Source organism: Zootoca vivipara, chromosome 1 (genome assembly GCF_963506605.1).
Source record: "Zootoca vivipara chromosome 1, rZooViv1.1, whole genome shotgun sequence".
Classification (NCBI taxonomy): domain Eukaryota; kingdom Metazoa; phylum Chordata; class Lepidosauria; order Squamata; family Lacertidae; genus Zootoca; species Zootoca vivipara.
This window is the reverse complement of record NC_083276.1, coordinates 100062529-100089938: the sequence shown is the minus strand read 5'-3', so window position 1 is coordinate 100089938 and position 27410 is coordinate 100062529. Positions and strand designations below refer to the sequence as shown.

General features: G+C 40.7%; 1 protein-coding gene across 10 annotated transcripts in view; it reads left to right on the top strand.

Annotated features, from left to right (window-relative positions):
- The window catches only part of GTDC1 (glycosyltransferase like domain containing 1), a 340919-nt gene that overhangs the window by 43923 nt on the left and 269586 nt on the right, over positions 1 to 27410 (top strand). For 9 of the 10 annotated variants that reach the window (XR_009558256.1, XR_009558255.1, XR_009558254.1 and 6 more), the window contains exon 2: positions 10583 to 10793. Coding sequence is in view for 5 of the 10 variants with exons in the window: in XM_060279574.1 (XP_060135557.1) it covers positions 10615 to 10793 (179 nt within the window). In the remaining 5 variants the exon portion in view is untranslated. Of the gene's footprint in view, positions 1 to 10582; positions 10794 to 27410 lie in introns of those variants that run through there. The other variant, XM_060279581.1, reaches the window with a different exon arrangement.

Here is a 27410-nt window from a genome sequence, read left to right as displayed (position 1 = left end):
TGAGGCCCTTTACTGCATTCCACCACTTGCAAAGGCCACATTAGATTTTATTTTCCATACAGCCTTCACACTCTGTCTTTCAGTTTTACTCTTTCTATCTAAACCTTTTGATGTTGTATTATTGCATGACTAATGTTGTTCAATTATATTGTTCTATTTATACAAACTGCTATGACACTTTGGGATGAACAGCAAAATAGAATCATAGAATCATAGAGTTGGAAGAGACCACAAGGGCCATCCAGTCCAACCCCCTGCCAAGCAGGAAACACCATCAAAGCATTCTTGACATATGCCTGTCAAGCCTCTGCTTAAAGACATCCAGAGAAGGAGACTCCACCACACTCCTTGGTAGCAAATTCCACTGCCGAACAGCTCTTACTGTCAGGAAGTTCTTCCTAATGTTTAGGTGGAATCTTCTTTCTTGAAGTTTGAATCCATTGCTCCGTGTCCGCTTCTCTGGAGCAGCAGAAAACAATCTTTCTCCCTCCTCCATATGACATCCTTTCATATATTTGAACATAGAACTATGTTCAAATATATTCATATATTTGAACATAGAACTATTTAAATAAGTAATAAATAGCAGATATTCATTTGTAAGATTCTAATATATGTATTAAATTAAGTAAATTGCAAATTTAATAGGGTATCAGAATGTTTTTGGTTTATGTAAGTTTCATGTTTATAAATAAGAAGTATATATTTTTGCTAGATTCCTGAAGAATGGTCTCAGCACATAAAAAGAAATAGCCTATAATGCAAAGTATTGTTTCTGATACGTAGTCTTTGTGTCCAGCAATCTTTGTTAATAAATTTCTCCACGCTTAAGGTTTGTTCAAGGAATAATTAGCACAATGCTATCTAGGTTGCTTTTGAAAGCTTGTCAAAATCATTGATTCAATCTTCTCTCTTTAACACGACCAGAAGTATACAGAGAGGGCTTTGTGTCATCTTTTGTCTAATATTTGAGTGATGATATTGCTCAGATCTTAGTTTCTCCTAAACAGGAAACACTATAATGTAGAAACTAGCCTGTGAATTTAAAAGAGTGTCATATTGGAATTTTTAGTTATATAATTGAATATAGATTTCTAATCTAATCTAGTCTCTTGATATATATATATTTGCTCTGAAAACTTTATACAGTCATACCTCATGCTGCGTCCGCTGTGGGTTGCGTTTTTCCAGGATACGAACCCGGCAGACCCGGAAGTGTTTACTTCCAGGTTGCGCGCATGCACAGAAGCGTTCTGTGTGCTTCGCACATGCGCAGACGTGCTCTATTGTGCTTTCATGCACGTGCAAAAATGCCACTTGGGTTGCGGAATTTTCGGGGTGCGAATGGCACCCCGGAATGGATCGGTCTTCTGGATATTTAGGTGCATAGGTCGCTTTGATCCTTCTTTAAAAGCCAATCTCAGTGATGAATTTTAAAATTAAGTGTACAATTCCAATTTCTATAGAATTTTTGAAAACCAGATAAAATTTGTGTCTTTCAAGGTAAGTCTGATGTGCAGTTATTAGATATTAGACGCAAGATACCCAACATTCATGATCCTATGTATGCTTACTTGTGTTCATTTACACAGGTAAATGTGTACAAGGTTATGCAGAAACTTAAACCCCATTCATATAAACATAACTGCTTATAAGCATGTACTAATGTGTCCCCTTGAATTCAATAGGACTGCCTTAGATCATACCAAACAAAATATTAACTGGAGCTGGCTAGAACTTAAGATCTAGTGGAAATGCTACAGGACACAGTTTTTCCATATGTCCAGGCCTAAATGTCTGGGATTATCAAATAGTAGGCTATTAAAACCAGACTGATTCTTTTTCTATAATAGGGAAGTAGCTAATAACATCTTCCCCTGTCATGTTTAAAATATCTCAGAGTGGTTATAGAACTAATAGGTGTGGTAATGGGAGATGTAACACTATTTTTAATCTAACCTCTTTCATCCAGTTAAATCTAATGTGAGCCACTGAGGTCATAGGAATTGATAATCTTGGACTATTAAGAGTTGAAAACAAGATTCTTTGAGATGCAAGCATGACCTGAATGAAATGTGGGCAAACATCTCATCAGCATTATAGTCACATGTGGAACCATAAATACCACTTTAATAATACTGTTTATTGACAAGTGGTTTCCAAAGCTTTGAAATCAAGCAGGACGTCTGAATCTTTCTTTTTATTTATTTTTAAAGGTGGTGACTTTGAATTTAGAATCCAAAGTATTTGATATAGATGCTGTACATGCTGAACTACACATGTTTAAAGCTGTGCTAATTTAGGATGACTGTACTGTCTGGTTTGTCAGTGGTTGCAGTACCACATAGTCTAACTACTTCAAATTCCTTAGTTTGGTAGCTACCTTAAAGGTTTTGGTGAATTAGGACTGCCTACACACCAACCTATTTGTAGTACAAAAGTGCAGTCTTTCCTGATTCCAGAATTGTTCATGCTTCTCCTCTACATGTTGCTATCAATGTAAATTGAGTCTAATTCCTGCCAACAACAAGGGTAGGTGTGGATGCTTAATGTGTTTTCAAAACCCTCCGCCTTGATTAGACTATCCATGCCTTTTCCTCCCTGCACATGCCTCAGGTGGATGAAGGAGGAAGCGGTGATTGAGATCTTAGTATATGCCCTCCCCCCAACATCTTGAGCAGGTGTGCATAAACCCTCAATTGCCAGGACTGCCTACATCTGTTTTCATTTGTTCTCAAATGGACATATTGTGGGGTAATGCAGAAAAATATTTTATTTTTGATATGAAATCAGTTTCTTCAGACGTGCTTTTCAGGAGAAGAAACAACAACATCTAGATTGTGTGTGTGTTGTGTAAAAAAAGAACTCAGTCTCCATTGATTCTAGAATAAAATGTGGTGTGTATGTAGCCTGAGACAGAGAGGGGTTCTGGCAGCCATGGATGTGCCTTGTTTTTGTTTGCTGAGCATGGCTGCTTCAACACAAAGATTGCTCTTGCAATTCTTTGAGCCTTGTTTTTGCTTTTCTGTGATGGCTACTTGCCTTGGGCTGAACTTGTCAACAGAGCTGACATTTAAGGCCATAGCTGCCAAGTCTCCTGTTTTCCCCGGGAAATCCCTGTTTTCCCAGCTGTTCCTAGCTGGGGAAAAAACGGATTTTTTTGTTTTTTCCCGGTTTATTCTGGCGCGGTGGCCATTTTGGAACTGGGCGGAGCATGCTCAGAAGCGACTTTTGATGCTGCTCTGCCCAGTTCCAAAATGGCTGCAGTGCGACTTCTGGCACGGCGGCCATCTTGGAACTGGGCAAAGCAGCATCAAAAGTCACTTCTGAGTATGCTCCGCCCAGTTCCAAAATGGCGGCAGCGCTACTTCTGGTCTGCTATTTCCGGCCCGGTCCCTTATTTCTCTGACAGCAACTTGGAAGGTATGTTTAAGGCTTATCTGTACAACTACTTGGAAAATTGTCAATGTGCATCTGGGACACCTCTGACCCATAATCAATATGCTGGAGACTTTTTCCTAGTTCTCTTGACTATTTGTATGGAAATGGCGGCTGCTGTGGTCCTTGCTGGAATAGCTACATGCGGGTCTGATGAGGGAGTATGGTAGTACCTACCTTTTCCTTCTGGATGTTCCCTCTCTCACCCCTGGTGTTTGAGCTAAATCACTGAACTAAGTGCATAGCCGACTTACAGTAGGTTGGGGATTTTACCAGTTGGATCCAGAGTTTTCATTAGTGGAATTGCCCTGGAGGGAACTGTAGGAAGGGAAATTGAAGAAAACAGCCTCTCTCCATGGCAGCTTCTACTAGAACTCAAGTCCTTCTACAGAAAGAAAGTGCATTTCTGTTTTGGGGCATTCTGAATCCAGCATCGAAAAGTGTCAATGGGAAAACTAGTGCTAATTTTTTTAAATGTTGTATATAATATACAGAGTATGTATACATATGTCTACCCAGAGAGAGGTGGGGAGGGGGAGAGAGAGAGAGAGAGAGAGAGAGAGATACTTTGGCTTGAAACCATTTTTTTTGCTTTCCCATAATTTGAAAACAAGTTTAATTTATGGCATGAAATTATAAAGGCCATTAGTGTCTTTGCATAGTTCAAAAAATTAAAGCAGCTGAGATATGGAGGTTTAAAATGTAGCTACTCTGCACGCACATTAACAACTTTTCTTTAAGGATTTATATCGCCATCTCTTCTGTTTCATGCATAGTGTAATACACAGATTTTATAGCATGTTACTTTTTAAATATGTAAAACTCCAGTAGGAGTCATTATGCCTTGTGCTATAAGGTGTCTGTAGATTAATGGTCACTGGGACATTTTTATATTATAACTTTCAATTTCCTGATGTTGCAGTTCAAGTGTGGTGTATACTGTCTGTGTGTGTGTGTCTGTGTGTGTGTGTGTCGATAGAAATGGTTCCTTTTTATACCATGTGTAGGCAAACTAAGGCCCATGGCCGGATCTGGCCCATTCACCGTCTCAATCTGGCCCACGGACGGTCCGGGAATCAGCATGATTTTACATGAGTAGAAAGTGTCCTTTTATTTAAAATGCATCTCTGGGTTATTTGTGGGGCCTGCCTGGTGTTTTTACATGAGTAGAATGTGTGCTTTTAGTTAAAATGCATCTCTGGTATATTTGTGGGGCATAGGAATTTGTTCATTTCCTCCCAAAAAATATAGTCGTCCCCCCCCCCCCCCCGCACAAGGTCTGAGGGACAGTGGACCGACCTCCTGCTGAAAAAGTTTGCAGACAGTCTGCATACAGTATGTTCATGTGAACCATTTTAATTTGGCTTCATTGTGTGCTTTCCATAGTACTATGTATACATTATGAAGCTGTACAGGAGTGAGACTGTGGCCGTGTGGCTGGCACAAGGCAAAACTTGCTGCCAATCCACTGGTTCCACTTAAAGACCTGCCCCTGCTGCCACCTCATCCCAGCCTTGTGTAGGAAAGCAGCAACAACTTTGGCATTGGGAGGGGAGCTCTGTGGCTCCACCCCACTGCAAATTCTGCCCCTGGAGAAACTGTGTCTGTCAAATACCTTCCTATGAAAAATGGGGTGAAATCTACCCTTTTCATTGCAGAAACAACACAGAAGCAGACCAACAATGCAATCCTCCTAATTGAGTGTGAGCTGCACAGTAGTATACGCTGTCCCCAAATTTCAGTCACTTAACCATTTACAGTTTTCTTTCTTGCGGGGGGTGGGGGGTGCCAGCGGCAAAAAAAAAAAACAATATTAACCACCCAATATGTCTTGATTTTTGCCACTTGGGTACATTTCCTCCAGTTAATGTGTTAACTAAATAAGGGGGAAATGCCCCATGCAGCAAGCACTTTTTTAAAAAATAAAAATTTTCAAGCAAAAACTGACCCAGAGAAGCAGACAAGTGCACTTGTTTTGGCACATCACATGTTTCTTTATTCTACTATGCTAAGACACATTGTAAGTCATCTTAGTTGAGAAAACTACTTCAGAAATGTATGTATCTGTAAGTTTTTTGTTTTTTGTTTGCTTTTCCTGGTAGATTTGGTGTGCGCATAATGCTTATCCATGGTTTACTGGACCTAACGGTCAGGGATCCCTTTACCTTTTTTACACAAGCAAGAAAGAGTCCAAATGAAGTGTTGGGTTTCAGCATTCCCCCCCCCCCCCCGATTCCTGCTGTGTTGTTTCACTTTCAAACAAGATGGCTACTGACCGATCTGAAGATTGCTGCTGCATTCTGGGAGTTGTAGTCCAATAACATCTGGAGGACCGCAGTCCCCTTGTTTGTTTGCTTTTCAGGGGTTCAGACGGTGTTTTTCTCAGTACTACCTGGAGGTGTCAGGAAGCAAATTTGGGCTGTTTTGCATGCAAAACATATACCACTGAGCATTGGCTTTTCCCCAGTTCTTCTTCAATCCCTCACAGAAGAACATGATGGTCACTCTAGATAATTTCCTCAAATTGTGAAGCCTAAGGTAATGAACTCGAACAGTTATCTTTCATGTAAGCTGAATTGCTTTTTAAACTAAATTGCAGTTTAAATGTTACTTACATTGTGTCAGTGCGTGGGAAAATATATATAATAACTGGAACTTGTTTAGAAAGACTGGTAAAAGTTTGCTGTTGGCTGTAATTTGTACATAACTTGCCCAGAAAGAAACTTTATCATTTTGTCAAAACAGTGTGATCTCCCCCACCCCCAATTTACTGTACCTATGCCACTATAGTCACCTTTGAACATGTATATAGCTGTTCAAAGTATATGCTCATTATACTTTTATTAGTCATATTTTACCACATTTGTTAAAATGCAGTTGTAGCGTTTATTAGCAGGGGTTTCCAGGAGAAATAACAAGCATGGTTGGTAACTGAAATTATTTTAGTAAACATTTTGGTGGGGTTTCCTTCCCCGTGGTTCTGTATTTAAAACTTAGTGAAGAGAAGAGGTGGCAAAAAAGAAAGCAAGTAACATGGTAATACTTATTTAATTTTGATTTGGCTGTATGTACACATACACTGTTTGTTTGTTTGTGTTTAGATATGTTTGTTCCTCTAAGTAGTGCAATGTGTATGTCATATCAACGAAAGGTTTGTGGCAGAGAGAGATGTTATGTTTTGTACCTTTTGTTGAGCAAATTTCCCTTGTGTGGGCCTTTAACCATCACTGGAACCATTCCTGAAACTCAATACTTTTGTTTCCTATAACCAAAGAAATTATCTACCTATGGAATATATTAACTGTTGCACCCTGTATTTTTCATGATTGCTAAAATGTTTTGTTGGAAGGACTTCTAAATACAATATGTAACTTACACTGCCCATTAGGTCACCATAGGGGGGCTAACTATGGCTCTGTGATTTGAGCTAGGTTGACATCTGTGAAACCACATTTATTAATGTACATATGAAAGAGTAAGTGCATTTTCTTTAATAAACCCTCAGCAAATTGAATGAGGTTTCTTGATTTTGTATGTATTCTTTTTTTAAAAAGACAAACAAACCAACAACTGCAATTTATTATTACTTGCCTAGCTCATGTGATCTGTGAAAGATGAAACCTTTTGCTATTTAATATTTTTTTGTAAGTTTCAGAGAAGAGTAGAAATTTAGAGTGATATGTATGAATGCAATGTTTTGGACAAGATATAGATGGAATACTAAAATAGAGCTTAGCGTTAGGTGCCTGAGCCAGCACGAGTCTCAGGCTCATGTTGTCTCCCATCCCAGAATTCTGAATCTGTAAGTGAAAATGCCTCTTGAACCCAAGCTCTAGTTTGCAAATACTGGGATACCATGTGCATTCTAGACATCTGTGAGGTTGCCAGTCATATTTGACATTTGAAAATCTTTGGTTCCTCAAAAGAGAAAGAAATCAAGGACACCTGATGGCTCAAAAAAATGAGCCATTAGTGACCTATGAAGTGTCCTTTATGTATTCTTTCCTGGTCCCTCCCTCTACACAGCTCATCTATACCTAATATTTATATTTTGTCATTTTCTTTTTACTACCTCCAGCGCTAGCAAAAACTGTTTCCAAGCTTACTGAAAATCTGCATGTTCAGAGCAGTATAAGGCAGGCATTGTGTTGATTTTATCAGGAGACTTTTATGTGCAGCATTTATGATTTATTTTTTAATTCCATTTCTGAGTTGCATTTCCCACTTACCAGGAGTGACCCAAGTGATAAACAATATATAATTGTTCTGGTGTAGAACCTAGCTTGCTTTTATTTGGTTCTGTCTCAAAAGTGTTGTGTACTTTGACTTTAGCTTAAAAATATATATATACTGGTCTGGAATAAGCCTTCGCCAACATTTTTTTGTCCTTTGCCTATTTTATTTTTATTTTTGATGTTGGAAATAGTGTCCATGATCAGAAGCAGATACACTGTTTAAGTATTGGAACAAAAGGTGGAAAAGTTTTCAAAGAACAAAATGCTGCTGCCTGTCTCCTATTCACTGAGGAGCTGACCTGTATTTGAATATCAAGGTTCTTAGCAATGTACCTTCTTGGGGGCTGGGGTGTGTGTGACTATGATGTAATGCAGAACAGTGAATTTTTCAAGCCGCACAGTGATGCACTCCTGAGAATGGAACCAAGCCATTAGTACATCACGGAGAATTACTGATTCCAAAGAGACACCCTTGAGAGAGGAAGTACTGTAATGAGAAAGCAGCAATGTTGTTCTAATATTTGTTGTTTCCTTTGAAATGGCTAAAATACCTGAAATGATTTATACCTAATTGAGCTTTGCATTCCATCTGATAGGGTAAATGTTCTCAGGCCATTTATCATCGGTGGCTTTTCAAGATCTCCTAGGAGTACGTGGTGTATATTTACCTTAACTTGGCTAGGTCAAGGGAAATAGCATTTTTAAAACAACAACACCGAAGCAAAACAAGAATAATACATGATACCCTATGAGGTTGTAGGAAAACTAGAAACGCAGGGCTGGCATGATTTACATACTTTCATCCTGCCCCCCTTGTTGCTAATAAAAATATGTCACATAACTAGTTAAAATGTGTGGATTAATACTACTACTACAACTAATAATAATAGTAATAATAATAATAATAATCTACAATATTAATTGGTACAAGTTTTAATTGCTCCTGAGAATGGGTGTGGCTTGCTGGTGGGGTGAGAAAATGTATGCTGGTGGGGTGAGAAAATGTATTTCTATCCAGTTCTGCTGTTAGTTGTGTCTGGGATTGAAAGAAATGTGGATCTAATCCAGGGGACTCCAAACTAAGGCCCAGGGGCCGGATGCGGCCCAATCACCTTCTAAATCCGGCCCGCGGACGGTCCGGGAATCAGCATGTTTTTACATGAGTAGAATGTGTCCTTTTATTTAAAATGCATCTCTGGGTTATTTGTGGGGCCTGCCTGATGTTTTTACATGAGTAGAATGTGTCCTTTTATTTAAAATGCACCTCTGGGTTATTTGTGGGGCATAGGAATTGGTTCATTTTTTTCTTTCAAAATATAGTCTGGCCCCCCCACAAGGTCTGAGGGACAGTGGACCGGCCCCCTGCTGAAAAAGATTGCTGACCCCTGATCTAATCCTTAATGTCCTGTTCTGAAACAACAGCCTGCATGTAAGAACAGAAACTGAGAAAACTTTCTAAATCAGCTTGTGATGTGGCGTGGCACAGTGTAGTGATCTGCTGTTCAAAAAGCGTGTATCGGGGTCAAGGCTGGCCTAGGACATTTTGCCACTTGTCCTGTACCCTGCTATATTTATATCCTGCATTTCCTCTAGGGAGGTCAAGGTGGCATACACCATTCTTTCCCTGCTTTATCCTCACAACAACTCTTTGAGAAAGGTTAGGTGGAGAGTGAGTGGCCCAAGACTACCTATCAGGCTTCATGGCACAATTGGGATCTGTATCTAGGTCTCTCCAAATCTAATTCAACATCACCATCGGCATCATAATTTTCTTTAGTGTTTGGTAGGGAACCTGTTCCGCTCTAGATGTTGTTGGACTGCAACTCCCATGATCCTTGACCACTGGTTACGCTGGCTGGGGCTGATGGGAGTTGGCTCTCTTAGCTTCTTGTCAATCAGATTAAGGTATGATTTACTACCTGAAAATAGTCAGTGATGCGTCATATACTCATTCTGCACAGGGCAGCATGTCCTCCTCTTTGGAAAAGGAGAGGATAATTCTGAATTAAAACAACAAGGGTATGTGCATGGACTACATGAGGATCATAAGCAAAATACACACACAATCATTTTTTGCCACTTAGCAGCATACAAACGTCTTCTCTAGCTTTTGAGCCTTTTTAGACTATTCTGCTCTCTCTTTTTTGGGGGGGATGTTGTGTTGTGTTTGTTTGTTTGTTTCTGCCTTGGTTTTGTATGTCAGCTGCCCTGTGGCTGAGAGTGTGAACAACCTTCTTAAAGTGTACAATATTGTTCTGTTCCAGCTAGTTTGATGTAATAATGTATTTTGCATCTCCTCTAGGGGCTGAAAATGTCACTTAGTTCTGCTCCCAGCCTTCTGTAGCTTTAAGTGTAGATGTCCTTGGGGTTGAAGACTCAGACTGGGTTTCCTTGGGCTGCCCCTAGTCAGATTTCTTTTAGTCATCTTTCCATATTGCCTTTAGTATGAAAGATTATTTTGGTTGAACTGTGCTTGAAATGTCTTCCAGTTTTTTATGTACCATCAGTCACAGGGCAATCTGTATTAGAAAACAAATGTGCGATATTTTGTAGAAACAGCTAACACCAACATTAAAATAAATATATATTTTAAAATAATCTGCTAAGTTAAAAGCCTAAACATTTTCAAGCACATGCCTGTATGACTGAACTGTTAATTGTAACCTAAATTTTAATGGAATGTGACTTTGATTAATAGATACTCTCCTTTTTCCATGCTTGCAATTTTAATTAGTCTTTTTTAAGTTAAACTTATTAATGAAACAAAAAGATTGAATCCCTTTAAAATTGAGCTCACTGGCTGAGCTCTTGTAATGTGGTTCTGCTTTTATCATGATCCTATATGACACATTTTTAAATGAAATAATTATAATGTAGGCTTTATTAATATGGTTTTTATTTTTTTGTAGGATCCTGGGCAACTTTGGAAACATATAGGAGAATGAGTGTTTTGCTGATTGAAGCTTTTTATGGAGGTTCACACAGGCAGCTAGTGGATCTCCTACAAGAAGAAATAGAAGACTGTGTCCTATTTACTCTCCCTGCAAAGAAATGGCATTGGAGAGCAAGGACTGCAGCACTCTACTTCATGCAAACTGTGCCAGCCAGCATGGACTACAGGTAAGGCGAGCTATGGATACCTTCGTAACTCCAGATCTTGAATTTACGTATTTACTCATATACAGTTCCGCAACCTTTCTGTAGAACTGAGATCACCCAAGGAAGGTGCCTTAGATACATGAGAACGTTTCCACTTTAAATCCCAGGCATTTCCAGTTGGTCAGAGCCAACTGTGTTCTACAGACAGTGATGTGAGTGAACAGATGCCCTTGTGAGTGGTCATGTGCCATGATCAAACCGGTGCCACCATGCCGTAAAGACATAGGTCTGCATACAATTATGTACACATGGGGTGAGATCCAAAAAGCTACTTTCAAGGATGCCCATTGGTGTGGGATGTAAAAACAAAACAAAACTCTGCAGTCAAGTCTCATGCTCATATCACAGTGTACTCTTGAAAAGGTAGATGAGTTGCTTTCCAGAAACACACACCAAAAGTTCTGCATGCCCAAGGCAGCTAACTGCTTGGTTCTTTGAACACTGGCTGTACGTGTAGTCTGCCTAGTGACAGACATGGATCAAAGAGCACCCCCGGACTGCGTAACTGCTTGTCCAGAGGAAGTGCAACCCTGTCCAGAATAGGCAATGGACCTGTCTCCTGGGCACAGGGACCACTCGCCTATCACTCTTTCAACAAGAAGTTCAGGGCATCACAACAGCTTGTTTTATTCTGACAGAATGCTGTGAGGTGGGCTAGGCTTCAAATGAATGACTTCCATAAAGCCCAACGATTAGCCAGGTCTTCTCAGTTCAAAACTAGCATTCTCTCTGCAACACAACACTGGCTTTGGGCAGTCTTGTAAGTAGCACAGGAAGCCTTTTAGCAAGCTGGGAAATTGTTTCTTGTTCATTGGGAACCTAGTCACCGAGCAAGCTAATAAATAGTCATGGTTTTCAACCCTGAATTTATTTGGCTTTTCTAAGCCCCTAATAGGGAGCAAAAAAATTAAATATGTAAGGACGGACTCTTTCTCAATTGTCTTTCCTCACACTTGGATTTGTTTATTCTCCAGATAATTTCCACATCTAAGGGATAAGAACAGTTTCAATAGATTGACAGCATTTGGTGTGATTGGTTTTTTCAGACCCAAACTTCCCCAGTGGACGTAAGCAACCAGCTCCAAGAGCTGAGTCGTGTGAATCTAAGTTTGATTTTATGCTACGTTGAAGTATTTGCTGTGCATTTTGACCATGTGGAATAAGACCATTTTTAAACATTTAAAATAAAGCCCTTTAAATATATTTTATTTTCTCTCTGGCTTTTCCTTAGTTTTTCTCTGCTTCTTCTTATTGCATCTAAGCTGCCAGTCTGGAACAACTTTTCAGAGGGGGGAAATTGTTCTGCCTGAGGTGATTGAATATGGGTTTTGCTTTGCTCGACTTCGAAACAATCCTATTTTGTAGGAGTATGTATGACAAACTATTATGTAAATTTTTTTTCTACATCACAACCACATCCTCCAACGCATTGCAATGTTATCTCAGCTCCTTCAAGGTCAGCAGCCCAAGCTGTCCAGCGCTTGCCGTATTAAGCTAATCAGACATAACTCATAGCCATAGACTTCATTAGTTTAACGTACAGTTACATTGACCTGAGATAACTGAATTCCAATTTGTCAAATAACCTACATTTTAACAGAAAGTACTAGAAGCTTAAAAACTGATTCAAAGTTAGCAAATCTGTCATGTACTTATGTGTAATGTAACCTTCATAAACACCAACTAAATCTACGCTTAACCAATACAGCATAATGAGGAGGTGATGGCCCTGCTGTTGCTATTGGTATCTGATCAGAGAGAAAATAATTCAGAGAGTTTTATATAGGTAGGTGCAGGTTCAATAGGAATGTACGTCGCTGGTAATCCAGCCAAAATTAAGCAATTGAAAGTCCCATTGATTTCAGTGAGAGAATTAAGCATATGCTGTTAATATTAATATTCTAGTGCTGCTACTAATGATGAGGGTGTCAAAGGAGGGCATTGGTAGCAATTGATAAAAAACTAAATTGCACTCTGCTCTCAATTTTGGGGTTGCTTCTGAAAGTAGCCTTACTCGTGTCATAATGCCATGTGTTTTTCTCTGCTGCTACCAATCTCATGCCTCTGCTCTGTGCATGGGGGGGGGGGGCAAGGATGGTTGTGACATTGGGGCAGGGCCAGCAACAGTTCCACATCCCTTTCTATGCATGGAATTCTATTCATGCATATGACACATGCAGGGGGCACCTCTATATTTCTGCTGTCCTCTCCCATGCACAAAAAAGTCAATGTAAGTTGTTCCCATCTAGTGCAAGAGCTTTTTATCCTTGCAGAGTTCAAAGAGTTCCGCTGTGGGGTCTTCCTGATTTTTCCTTCCATGCAATAGAAATGAAGCAATCAGAGAAGTAATTTTACCAGTCTTTCCCCCCTCCTGCTTCATCATGGCACCTGTCTGCAAACAAAGGACATAAGAGGAGGAAGGAAGGAATGAAAGCAGGAGCTGGTTTTTTTTTGCAATTAGTGACACTGGGCAATTAAGACTAGCTGAAATTAATTGGTTAATAATTTGTCAGCGGAAGAATGGGGGATTTTCAGATTGTGGTAGAGAAATTGCGGTGTACAAAGTCCTTATTCCAAAGGGAACTCCTACATTTTAGTTGGGTCTCATGAATGAGCTAGAATGGATGATGAACATCCATAGCTAATGCCAAGGCTTTTTGCAAACAGAAGGAGTGTTATGGGTTAGGGTAATGATGAAAAATAGATACTGCAGTTTCTTTTAATATAGAGCCATGTGTCCTGATTATCTGAAAATAAGCTGAACCTATGAATAATATAGAAATAAAATAAATACAAGACACTTTTAAGAGGATAAACTATACTAATTAAAAATCATAAATGTAGAAATACTGAATCATAACATGCAATTTCATTATACTATAGTGCTAGCAATGTAAATACCAATATATATGAAACAAGGCACACATAATGCATTTGAATAAAACAAAACAATTCTTCCGATTCTCTAAAAACCTAAAATGGAGGAAGCAGATGTGCTGGAAAAGAAAACCACAAAGCTTTTATTTTCTTATTAGGGCAGGTTTTTTGAAAAATCAGCAAAACCTTTATGCATTAGTGATGACTATAAATCTACAAGTGCTCTGAGTAGCATGATCAGAATACTATTACTGCTTTTGTTAATCAGCAAGTGATATATACATTTTTCACATGGTTGTTGGTGTCATTATGTTCAGAGTCCTGGTCTGCCATGTAACAGAAGGATCTCATCAGTTTGCAGTCGTCTCCGTGTGTTTATATAATTTGATGCTAATAGGAATTGGTGGACACTGGCTCTAGAACTTAATAAGGCAATATTATTAACTAATATTTCTCCATCCAGAATGAATTATGCTGAGAAATGAAATCTGGAGAAGTCACCCTTGGCTGTTATGACAAAGCGTGTTCTCTTCATGGAGAGCACGTGTTGCAGTGGGGGCAAAAAAGACATCCCTCTGTTGCTGGGCGGGTTAGTTTGGATGGCTACGAATCTTATTGGGCACTCCTTGGTCGCTGGGGAGAATTTGATGTTGCAATTTATGATTCATGGCCAAGGGGCTATTTATTCCCTGTGTGCAGCGTTGAGCTGCCTCTTTTCGCTGCATGCATCAGATCACCCTCCCACCCTCCCACCCTCCCTATATTTAGGGCTGTTCGTGTTGACCTTGCTATGCTTTGGGGCAGGGGCCTGGTAGGAATTTTTCCGTTTGGCTGATTGGCCGGTGTCATTTGGTTTTTTGCCTACTGTGTAGCAAAATTGTCACAACTTGTAAAGTTGCGGTTAGGCATTGGTTAAATTTGGTTGGTGGAGGGGGTATGGTTGGCTGTGCCTGCCCCTCCAATGCTGCTGCTGCAAGGGTATTCCGTTAAAGGAATCCAGGGGCTCGCCATGCTCTTGTCCGAACCCCTGGCAAGGGCTAGGGCCACACAAGAGCCCCTGGGAGCATTTGGGGAGAGGTGAGGGCCTGGCACCCAACTCTATTCTCTCCCCAAAATGTTTCCCTTGTTGACTTTCGCAGGCTGTGGATGTCAGTTCTGTTCCTACCTACCTCTAGGTGGGAACAGATAGTCGCGAAGCAATGCCTAAGCAACCACTCACATTCTGTAATCAATAAAGTTGTGGCCAAAAAAATTATGCCAAAAACCTCAAACAAAAATCCTGTGTGAATTGTGTTTTATTTGAGGGTGGCTTGGGGACCTCGACACGCAAAACTTAAAAGATCGGCCGAGCATTTTGAGTGAATATGGAAAACCATTTACCAAGTGGTAATTTATTGTGATCTACACGTAACCTAGCTGTGCAGCCCTCGCTCCACTTACAGCCTTCCTATGTCAAGTGAGATTGTCCATGTCTAAAATATTAGGAAGTAGAGGGACCTATGGGCAGACTGTTTACATTGACAGTCCCATTTTGATCAGTCTCTTTATCTGTTTGGCTTCCTTCAATTGATTTACTCTGAATGCCAGTCAGGGGCTGGTCCTCTGCCCCCACTTAATTTTGAGTAATTGTGACATGCTTAATTGTGAAATGTTTAAAGTTGTGCCATATATATATCACATATACATACAAAACAAGCAGAATAACAAAACTTTTCAAGGGAAATGTGTAGGGGGTTACACAGGATTTTTTTTAAAACAACTTGTCACTTTTTAACTGAAAAGCTACCATCTGCCAACATTTTAATCACAAGCAAAGCTTATTAATGCAAAAGTGAATGTTTATGATCATATTGATGTCTTCCTGAATAATTTTCAGGTAGGCTCTTTGGTTATGTTATTAATTGTTTTACTTTTTTCCAGTCAAGTTTCTTACTTTCTCATTATCTGAGAACTGCTTTGAATTCTTGAACCTGCTTCTTGAACCTATAGCCGTGACACCTGGAGAGTGGCTTCTGCTGCAGCCTTATTGTAGTTCTAGAATCATTCATTTTTTTCTCCCATTTAATTATCATGCAAGAGGGAGAGTTTGGGAAGAGCCCAGTAGGTCCCCAGTGTATTGCTGACTGAAGGTCTGTCTACATCAAAGAGCCAAGCACATGGGCTGCAGGGGCGGATACCTGCAGGAGGGGGCAACTAGTAATGGAGGGGGGGCAACAAGTGAATAGGACTTGTGTGTGAGGCAAATGAGCCAAGTTTAACCCCAATACATTGCCCATCTCATGAAATAAAATTGGTGCTGGGTTTTCAAGAGATGGTAGGGCACCTGTTGGTATCCCCACTCTCTTACTCCCAAACAGTGCCCCTGTCTAAGCTAGTGGAGATTATATTGGTATGGGAGGCCTCCAGAATACATGTGGACATCTATATGAACTGCCACTCAAGGAACACTGGGTTGTATCCAGCTATATCATACTCGACCCACCCTAATTTAAATCAACTTTAAATTAAATCAGTGGGTCTGCTCTGAGTATGAGTTGGTTAGATTTAATCCTTTGTAGATAAATCTGATACATGTATACTAAGAAGTAAGTTCCATTGAATTCAGTGAAATTTACTCCCAGGGAAGTGGGAAATAGGATTGCAACCTCAGTGTAGTTTTTGTCATGGATAGATACTAGAATCATAGAGCTGTATAGAGTTGGAAGGGACCATGATTGCAATCTGATCAACACCCAATAAAGTTTATATTGGTGTGGGAGAACACCAGGAAGCAAAAGATCATTCACTTTTGGCAATCAGCTTTCTCTTTCTTTAATTTTTAGATACTATGTTAGTCAGAGTTCAAAAAAGAAAATTAAAATTCTCTTCCCAAAGGGCCAGTATAGGTCATGCCCAAGCTGCCACTTAGAACTATTGGGGATTTTTCTTTTTCTTTTTTATTCTCCAGTGGTACTCATAATTGCTGGCCCACTTCCAATCCAAATTGATCCTTAGGGCACTGTTTTATCAACAGTTCTTAGGTTCATAAATGGTAATCTACACTGCCCCCCCCCCAAGTTTCATTTACTAGATGGGTTGTGAGAGTGTGCCATTATACCAGTCCTTGCTGTTTGGACTGCTTATTTGCTGGGACAGTGGCTTGTATGACTGCATCATTAGAAACTACATCCCAATTAATATATTACTACTGCTTGAATGGCACTTGAAAGCAACTTCCAAGTGACTGGGGCACATGTCATAGCACTAACAATCTTCAGTGTTACTCACAGGTCTCTCGATTTGCATGGTTACTTCTCACGCCAATAGCAGTGACCCTACTAAATGATGGAAAGGAATCAACCAACTTGTTTGGCGACTGCAGTGTGTGTGTGTCTTGTTAGACTGCCGTGTGTTATCAGATTGAAAACTCAAATTAAAAACTGAGGGGGAAGTTTAAGAATGTATGTGAACATGACCTTCAAAAAGAGGTCAAAAATGAGACCCTGGGCTTTGGAAACAAAAACTTTCCAGTATGTAAAATGTACAATGAAGGAATCCCATTCAATTTAAAAAATGTTCTAGGAGGTGAGCCTTCTTTTATCTAATTTCATTTTGTTTTCCAAAATATGCTGATAGTTTTGCAAATGGTGGGGATGCGGGGTGGGAGCAATGTTTTACATTTAAGTAACACTATTTCAATAAACATTGTTTGTGCATAAAACTATTGCACTGAAAGCACCATGTAGCCATAAAGCCTTTCTTTCCTGATTGTGCAGCGTATTATATATGTTTCTTATTATTCAGAACAGCAAACCCAGACCTAAGCTCCATATCTAAAATTTGCCTCTGGTCTTAGTATCATGTTAGATATTTCAACAAAATAATCCATGTTCTGACTGCACACCTCAGTGCTGTCTTAGTTTGTTTGGTGCCTTTTACAGCCATCAGGGTTTTTTCGCGTATAGCTCCATCAGTTAAAATAATGGCTTTTCTCCCTGTGTAAAAGTGTAATAAGCATACCGTTTGTCTTTTAAAATACAATTGTCAAATTTTAAGGGGTAAATATATTTTGAGTTTTTACCCTGGAGCTCTTTAAGGGCTGGAATCCGTTAGAAATAAGAGCTTTTATCCAAATGAACAGTTACCTGAGGGCGAGTATAAAATGTAATGCAGTTTCCCCCCTTTTTTTTACAAAAAAATGCTACAAGAACTATTAAAAGCACACACTTTCAGTTCTTCTATAACATTTAACCCTTGGGTGTGTGTACTTATGCATGCACGGCTGTATACAAGCAGAAATACACAACACACGTGTCTTTGTGAAGTTATTGAGGAAAATATCTAAAAAGACAGAAATTCTGGAAGTTGGTCCTTTAGCACCTTATTGTTCTGATTGCCACTTTCCCCCATGATCCAGTGAAGATGATACACACTCTCAGCCGGATTGGGAACCATGTCCACAAAAAGGTGTTATGTGTATGCTTTCCAAGATTGAATCTCAGCATAGAGAGAGAGAGTTGCTGAATGTATAGGTCCCAACACTAAATCGGGAACTGGAGCACAAAGTGTTTCTAATGGTGCATTCCACTTAGGGAACTGGGGACTAGATCCAAGTCCACCTATCGTGGGAGATGGACAAGGATTAGATTCAGGCTCCCTCACTCTTTTTCTAAAAGTAATCATTCTTTCCAAAAGTGAAAATACCAATGTAGATATTTTAGGTGCACACAACTCACTGGGTGTTTTTTGGGGGGGATGGGGGCTTGTGCAAATACATTTTTATGGACCTTAGCTTCACTCGCATGGATTTAGGGACCTTAGCTTTACTAGATTTTCTTAGGGACCTTAGCTTTATTTCTAGCATGACTTTTTTGAGCTGGGGCTGGGAACAGCATTTATAAACAAATATCCTGTCAGAGGCACACATAGAGATGAGGATGCTCTGCTTTCCAATTTGGAAACGTTTGTCTGGAATTTGCACTGGAGCGTTATTAGGCTTTTATCCCTGGGGGGTGGGGGGTGGATGGGATGCAAATCCCATAATTCTACTGAGTATTTGGAGATTGGAAAAGCTAACACCTAAGATCATGTCAGTATCAGACCTCAGTATCTTCAACTTAAATGTGTTGGTTGAAAAGGAACATATGAGTGTGGAACATGTTACTTTTTCATGAGGCATGGGACTCACTTGCAGGAACATTTGAGAACTTGCCTATAACAGGAAACAAACAAATTGCCATTGTTAAGTTCCTTGTACATGTCAAAAGAACAAATTTTGTTGTTCTTGTTTGTCAGACATTTGATTGTACTGGTGCATGCCAGATTTGGGATTGGGCAGATAAATATGACCAGAATGTATGTTATCTGCTGTGATAATGTGGCAGTTGAATCCTTGTTTTCCCCTGTGTTAAAAGTGCAAACCCGTGAACTTTGCATCCTTAACTCTTGGGCCTCTGGAAGTCATGGAACAAGGAGCAAATGAGAATTCCCAAAAAAAGAAGAATAATGAACAGCTAATAGACATCTGTAGCAAAACCTTGGGATCGTAAGGGCTGAAAGTGGTTTATTGCAATTGTATTGGGGCAAGGTGTTCGGAAATTTGCACAGCTGTGATCTGTGCAGTGTAGATACAGGAACAGGAATGTAAGCAGACTTCTGAGATTCTTGGTTTCAATTTATTTTTCTTTTAAGCTAAGGGCCTCAAAGTCAGAAAGTCAATCTGTAGAGATTCCATTGGTTACCGAATAGAAGTTCAAAGTTTGATGCACTCTGTTTTCCCAACCTGTGGTTACCTCAACTCTTTCCCTGCCCACCCACTGTCAACAATGACCGGCTTTGAACTCATAACCTTGACTTTGTAAGTTAAGGGCTCTTTCCTGCTGAGCCACTTTCAAGCAGAGACCATATTATCTGAAGAGGCCTCCCAGCCTGAGTGCTATGATTGGTTCCAGGTCAGCCCTGGGCCTTCCTGAGAATTGAGCAACCTTGCTGCACCCTCTTGCCTCTAGTCTTCTGACCCAGCCAGTCTCCTGCTGCCTGTCTTCCAAACTCGTTATTCATATTTTCTTTCCACCTTAACTGTTATATTACAGCTTTCAATCCCTGTTGTTGTATCTGCTACTACATATTGCAACATGCTTGGCTTAACTCTTGGAATAATTTCCTAAGCTGTACCCCTTCGGGGTCTCCTCTGTAGCTGCCCCTAATTCAACACATTTTTCTTGCAAGGATCTCTTAACTGGTTGGGATACTAGAACACATTGGTTAGACAACATAGGATGAATTTGACTAAGAAGAGGTTAGACTAGAGCTTATTACACAGCCTACTCCATAGTGCTAATGGCAGCAAAGAAACCAATACTTCTCTGACACTATAAAGCAGGCTTCCTCAACCTTGGCTATCCAGATGTTTTGAGACTACAATTCCCAGCATCCCTGACCACTGGTTCGGCTAGCTAAGGATCATGGGAATTGTAGGCCAAAAAACATCTGGAGGGCGGAGGTTTGAGGAAGCCTGCTATAAACCTTCTCAGAGTGCTATTCTGGGTGGTTTGAGGCATCTTGCAGCTTTGGCCCTCACTGTAACACATTGGCCTAGCACACTGAGCAACCATGGACATAAATACCATCAAAGATACTTGTCTGCATTTTTTTAAAACTACCGTTCTTCTAAGACCTAAAAGAAGGAGCATTGCAGTTTTACACATCCAGAAGTCTAGTACTTTTTACCGACAAACAACATGGTATTTCCTGCTTCTTGATATATAGTATGTATAGTATACACCACATCAAGATCTACCAAATAAGTTAGGAGTCCATTTTTTAAAAAAAGAAAGTCTACATCAATACCCCAATAAATTCAGAACCAATGTTGCAGGCAGTTGTTTTCATTTTGTCACTGTCACACTGTTAATGGTCTCCATCACCGGAGAGCTTGTCACTTACTGCTAAGTCTAGATCTTTCATCAGTTTTTATGCAGTTCACGGCACTGAACGCCAGTTCGGTTTGCAGTTAGATACAGGCAATAACAGACGTGGGTTTGTTCAACAAAGGAAATATTTCTGGCTGGGAAACCACATTCTTGCACAAAGCTGCAAATGGAAGATTCTTTGCAATAATTTTCAGTTCAAGCCATTTATCCAGCAGTCCCTTTTAATTGTGGCTTGATGGGAGAGTGTTTGGCCAAAGAGTAAAATCTCAGCAGGAGAGTGGAAAGAGCTTGCAGTTTTCTATACAGGACTGCTGGTTGGGAGAGAGGGGAAGGAGGTCAGAAGTGTGCCGTTTACTAGAAAGAGAAAGAAATACACTCATATGCATTTGCCCAACTTCCTGCAGCAATTCCTTGCTGGAGCCCAGGAAGATACATGGGCTCATCTCCTTGTATTCCTCCTCATCTAAATTATGTGGGTAGGGAGACGGAAGAGAGGATGATCCACACCTCTTCTGTGTTCTGGTATCAGGGCTGAGTCACAGGCAGCAGTCTGAGGTGAGCCAGGAGCCGGAAATCCAAAGCTGTCGGACAAGTATCCAGGAACAAAGTGCAAAACAAGATCAAGCCAGGTGTCAACTGGAGAACAAGCCGGGTGGAAGGTCTGAAAAATAACCAAAGATCCAGAAATATATCTGTCCTCAGGAAGGTTCAAAGAAGAGTTGATTGGAACTAGTAAGTCCTTATCCATTGGAAAGATGGGTGGACAGAATCACCCCAAGATCTAAATGAACTTCAGCTAGAACAAGGGTGGCGGCCTTAGGCTTGGGGACCAATATCTCCAAGTTTTTCTCTGTGGGCCTTGTATCTCTACCCAGGCCATAGCTCCTCCACAGGCACCCCATCTCTACCCATCCCACATCAGTCTTGCTTCACACTCTCCTTGATGTTTTTGCCTGGCTGGAATCCATCTTGGAACTCTGAAAGAAGAAATATAGGTAGGATCAGTACTTATTTTCTAGAAAAATTGGTGCCAGTACTCACCATGAAGTTGTTACAGTGTCACACTTTTTAACAACAACAACAAAAAGAGGTGGCAGTACTGCGTACCTTTGAGTACCCCTGGAAAAAAAGCCCTGAGTAATATAAAGCATTAAAAAACTGTAATTCAAAGCAACACCTCCCAGCAGCAACAGAAAGGTTGGGTAGCACTCAACATAGATCCATTAAAATCAGTGGGTCTACTTTGAGTATGACTAATGTTGGAGGTTATTCTTTGTACTTGAGCTCCCCTTTGCAAGGGTATCCAGTGTGGTGGTGTGGTTAAGAGCGGTAGACTCGTAATCTGGGGAACCAGGTTCGCGTCTCTGCTCCTCCACATGCAGCTGCTGGGTGACCTTGGGCTAGTCACAATTCTTTGAAGTCTCTCAGTCCCACTCACCTCACAGAGTGTTCGTTGTGGGGGAGGAGGGGAAAAGGAGATTGTTAGCCACTTTGAGACTCCTTTGGGTAGTGATAAAGCGGGATATCAAATCCAAACTCCTCCTCCTCCTCCTCCTCCTCCTGCTCTTCTTCTTCTTCTTCTTCTTCTTCTTCTTCTTCTTCTTCTTCTTCTTCTTCTTCTTCTTCTTCTTCTTCTTCTTCTTCTTCTTCTTCTTCTTCTTCCTCCTCTTCTTCTTCTTCTTCTTCTTCTTCTTCTTCTTCTTCTTCTTCTTCTTCTTCTTCTTCTTCTTCTTCTTCTTCTTCTTCTCCTTCATTTTTATCCCTACGGCCAGGGCACCACGGCGCCGGCCCACTGGCCGGCCAGTCCGCCGCACAGCTGCGCCCACGGCAGCCGCACTGTGCCTGCCTGCCCGCCCGCCCGCTGCGCAGCAGTGCCTGTGGCAGCCGCGCTGCGCCCGCCCACCGCGCTGGGAAACGGGGCGGGGGGGGCGCCAGAGGGATCCGTTGCACCATGGCGCCAGGGGCGCTTAAGACGGCCCTGTTTATCCAGCATCCATTGCAATGAGTTTCTTAGGTTTAATTATAAAGTGGTACCTCTGGTTAAGAACTTAATTCGTTCCGGAGGTCTGTTCTTAATCTGAAACTGTTCTTAACCTGAGGTACCACTTTAGCTAAGGGGGCCTCCTGCTGCTGCTGCGCCGCTAGAGCACGATTTCTGTTCTCATCCTGAAGCAAAGTTCTTAACCCGAGGTTCTATTTCTGGGTTAGCGGAGTCTGTAACCTGAAGCGTTTGTAACCCGAGGTACCACTGTAATTTGTATTATAATTAATACAAAAATAAATAATAATATAAGGCAAGTAATTTTTATTTTCAAATTTGCATGTAATTATAATGCTGCTCACCGTGTGTTTTATTATTTTATTATTTTTATCTTCCAGTTCCCCCCCTTCTTTCTTTTTTTTTGCTCTGCTCTTGCCTCTTTTGGTTAGTTTGCTTTTGTGTGTGTGTCCTCTGCTCTGGGTCAGTGAAGGGTACACACATGAAGCTGATGTATGGTTGGTGAAAAACCCTGTGTGAGAGGCAGGGAAGGGAAGATCTCCCAGGGTAGGAAGCTGGGAGAAGAAAGGGAAGCTCCCAGGTAAGAGCTGGGAGGGTTCCTGCATTTTGTTTATCCATCTCTCTTTCTCTTTCTGTTTTCACTTATATTTGCTTGGTTTTTTTATTGTTTTATGAAAACTCCTAAAAAAAATTTATGGAAAAAGGAGGAGGGAAGAAAAAGAAAAAAACCTGCAAACATTTTAGTCATATATACAATTTGTTTATTTGCCCTCTGTTGAACACTTTATTCTTTGCCTATGTGAGGGGGATTATGCATACCTATAAATATTATTTTCTTCATGTTTTGTATTTCCACCATTTTGCAAAAGTCCTCATTTCATCTGATAGATTCGACCACAGCTGTGCATTTAGACGTCTCCATTGAGCTGTCCACTTACGGATAGGGAAGCCTAAGGCTGTATTTACCCATCTGGCTCAGGGAGGTGAAGAATCAAGGCTGGCTGTGTTCTAGGAGAGTGAGAAATTCAGCCTTGGGGAAGGGCAGGCAGGCCACTTCTCTGCCAGCAGAAATTGCTTTGTTTTAAGTCAGATACAGTTTGCATTCATGTTTATATAGATACCACAGTTAGGTAAGGCTGCTGATCTCACGAAAGTCAATACTGAATCCCTGACTGTCTCAATTACTGCAGCCTACATTTAAAGGCTGTTAGCCTTCCAGGTCACTAGCCCAATTGTATCATGTTAGAGGCCAGCTTCTGCAGCGTAGGGCGACTCATTTTCCGTCAAACTAACTTATTTGTAGTTGATCGTATAGGAAAGGATGACAAACCTTGTGTTTGTTTTTTTAATTGCTGAATACGGAACAATTAAGATTATTAATGTTTTAAATGCTTTTATTTGCGCTACTATTTAAATTAGGATCTTGTATACACATCTCTTGTTGGGATTTTTTGATTAGCCTCTTCGTATTTGTAAATTTTCATGTCTGTAATTAGCAGTGCGTTCTCTTGAAATCGTATGTTTCCTTTCGTGATTTTTTTGTGATGTTGGGAGCCACTTTGAGCATGGTTTACCACGGAAAAGCAGTATGCAAATAAACCATGGTGATGATGAAATGTTGGACTTTAGAATAACTTTATTGTGTTTGAAAGTAATGCCTCTCGGGGGGGGGGGGAGAGATTCCACAGCCAGGTGCCACTACAGAGAAGGCCTTATACTGTTCTTAAGTTCCAGGCCTTCTCCTGTTCCATTCCCTGTATGTCCATTTTGGTGCTCCGGAAGATAAACGGCATTTCCGTGCGCTGCTCTGGTTCGACAGAAGTGGCTTAGTCATGCTGGCCACATGACCCTGAAGCTGTACACTGGCTTCCTTGCCCAGTAAAGCGAGATGAGCGCTGCGACCCTAGAGTCGTCCGCAACTGGACCTAACGGTCAGGGGTCCCTTTACCTTTACCAAAATCAGTAGGGCAAGGGAGAAAACAGAATCCAGGGTCCGCAATGGCTGAGAGGTGTTCTTTAGTCAGAACCCTTTCCCCAGGGTCAGACCTTTCTCTCCAGCCTCAGAAAGGGGGATCAAAAACATCCTATGTCCTCTGAGATTCCCTCCCAGAGACCATAGGATTGCAGCCTTAATCTAATTATAGGCACTGCAAATATATAGATTTCATCTTCTGATTAGAATGCTATATATTTGCTTTAGAACCTGTAAGTGCATAATATTTTGAATATTCATGGTGGTATTCACAAGGTATACTTCTGAATATTGAAAGTGTCTGGTTTGCCAAGAATAACTAATGTCTTTTTGTTTGCAAAATTCCATCTCTTCTCTCCCCACCCCCCCTACTCCATGGCGTGTTTTCTGGAGTTTAAGTTTTACATTGCGTTTATGTTGGTGTGATATCTCTGAATTATCTCTCTACATAAGTACTAAACAAATTTATCTACTGTACTTCTGGCTATAATGTGTAACCATAGTGTACTCTACTGTACTGAATTTAAGATCAAAACATGCAATATTATGGAAGGTTTTCGGCTTGAAATTGTCTCTCCATGTGACCAATCTTGCCTTCTGACCACAAGGACCAGCCTTAGAAATGATCATAACAGTACTGATGTACTGATTTACCTAGGGTGGTAGTGATTTTTGTTTTGTTTTTGTTTTTAAATAGATAAATAACTAGAATGGACCATTCTGTCCATGACAATGCATATTAAAGAGTTTGACACTCTGCTTAAGAAAAAATAATGATCAGCCAGATTGTGCACTTAATAACACATTTCTCTGTAATTCATCTGCAGAATATACCAGACTGATTTCACTTATAATTTTCTGTAATTGGTGGGATTTCCCCCTCTTGCTAAGTCCACAGAATTCTGATGCAAAACAGACTCAAATTCAGGCAGCAGCTTCCTTAAACATGTATTTGCAGCAAAATGTGCATTTGCATGACTTCTATACAGCAAATCATATTTTTTTTTATTCAACATAAGTTACTTCTCTGTATCTCTGTCTTAGTTCTTACTGGGCTGGTCCATTCCAAACCACAGGTGTGGGGTCATGTGATTCAATGTTCCTCTGCAAAAACAAAACAAAACACCCAGTTCCCTCTACACAGAAAACTAGTTGTTTTTGGGGAAAGGGCCAACATAAAAAAGAACAAATGGGGGCTGAGTCTTCTAGCCCAGGGTTGGTGAACCTTTGGCCCTCCAAGTGTTGTTGATCTATACCTCCATCATCCCAGATCATTGGCCATGATGGTGAGGCTGATAGGAGTTGCAGTCAAACATCTGGGGGAGCTAAAGCTTCCGCAGCCCTGCTGTGGCCCCTCTTCAATTTAAGCAATGAACTCCACAAAACTGACATGAGTTGGGCCTCTGAGGGAAGGAGGAAGATGGGAGGTGATCTGAAAAGAGAAGCAATTTCCAATTTTACAGTCATACGTCGGCTTAAGTAAGCCTCGGTTTGAGTATTTTCAGATTAAGTACTCCGTGGACCTGTCTGGAACAGATTAATCCACTTTCCATTACTTTCAATGGGAAAGTTCGCTTCAGGTTAAGTATGCTTCAGGTTAAGTACGGACTTCCGGAACCAATTACACTCATACCTTGGGTTAAGTACACTTCAGGTTGAGTACTCCATGGGCCATCTGGAATGGATTAATCCACTTTCCATTACTTTCAATGGGAAAGTTCGCTTCAGGTTAAGTACGCTTCAGGTTAAGTACAGACTTCCGGAACCAATTGTGTTTGTAAACCGAGGTACCACTGTATTCTTTTTACAAGGATGGTTTGAAATGGTGAGCCTTTTAAAAATACTGTCTTTTTCTCAGTGCAGGATTTGAAACTGGTGCCCTGCAGAACAGTTGCAGGGCTATGCTGTTCTGTAGCCGTACTAGCAAGACCCCTCCATTTTGTACATCTATGGGAAAACAATCTGCCTGTTCTCTGCCCTGCCACACCCCTGGTTTCCCAATGCAAAATGTGCACATCCCACGACACACCAGTGGAGTCTCATTAATAGTGTCATGTGTTTCAAATTAGACTGAAGGAGGCTTCTGAAATTTGAATAATACTTCACATTGTTTATATTTTTATTCTTAGTGAAGTTACTGTCTGGGCTGCTTGCCTATGGAGAGGAATAAAAAGATCAGAGAGAAGATGCTTCGTGACCCAGGACTAAGCCAGCATATTAATGGTCAGATGTTACAGGGTTTAGTTCAGAGAAATCTTGAATCACAGCTATGTGCGAGATGAATGTCCGTCTCTCCCTCCCCCCCCCTCGCGCTTTAAAACGAAAAGAGTTCATTTGATTGATGGTGTTTTGCTACACTTCTGACATTTAAAATGGATATTAGGAGGTGGGTGGGTTATTTTAATAACTTGTTGCTTTAATTCAGCCAGCTAAAGAATACTGACATATTTTACACCTAATGGGAAAGGCCTCTTTGAGCTACAGAGATGTACCTATCAGGAACATGCCAGCATGGCTGATTTAAGAGTAATGGCAGATGGATGTTGTAGGGGCCACTGGGCTGTCACTGAAAACATCAGTCCTACTCACCGCTCTGCTCTGCTCTGGTAGAAGATGTATTTTGGTGTGACCCAGTGCTCCTTTTCTAGAAAAAGAGGTCCCAAAACTCACCATGAACACCTCCCTTGTTCTCTTATAATGGCAATGGTGTCCACCTGAGAGGTGCCAGAACTGAGTTCTGCTGAGCTCCTGCTGAAAAGATACCAAGTGATGTGACCCAAATGATTCCTGTAATGTCTACTTCTGCCATTATTCCTATT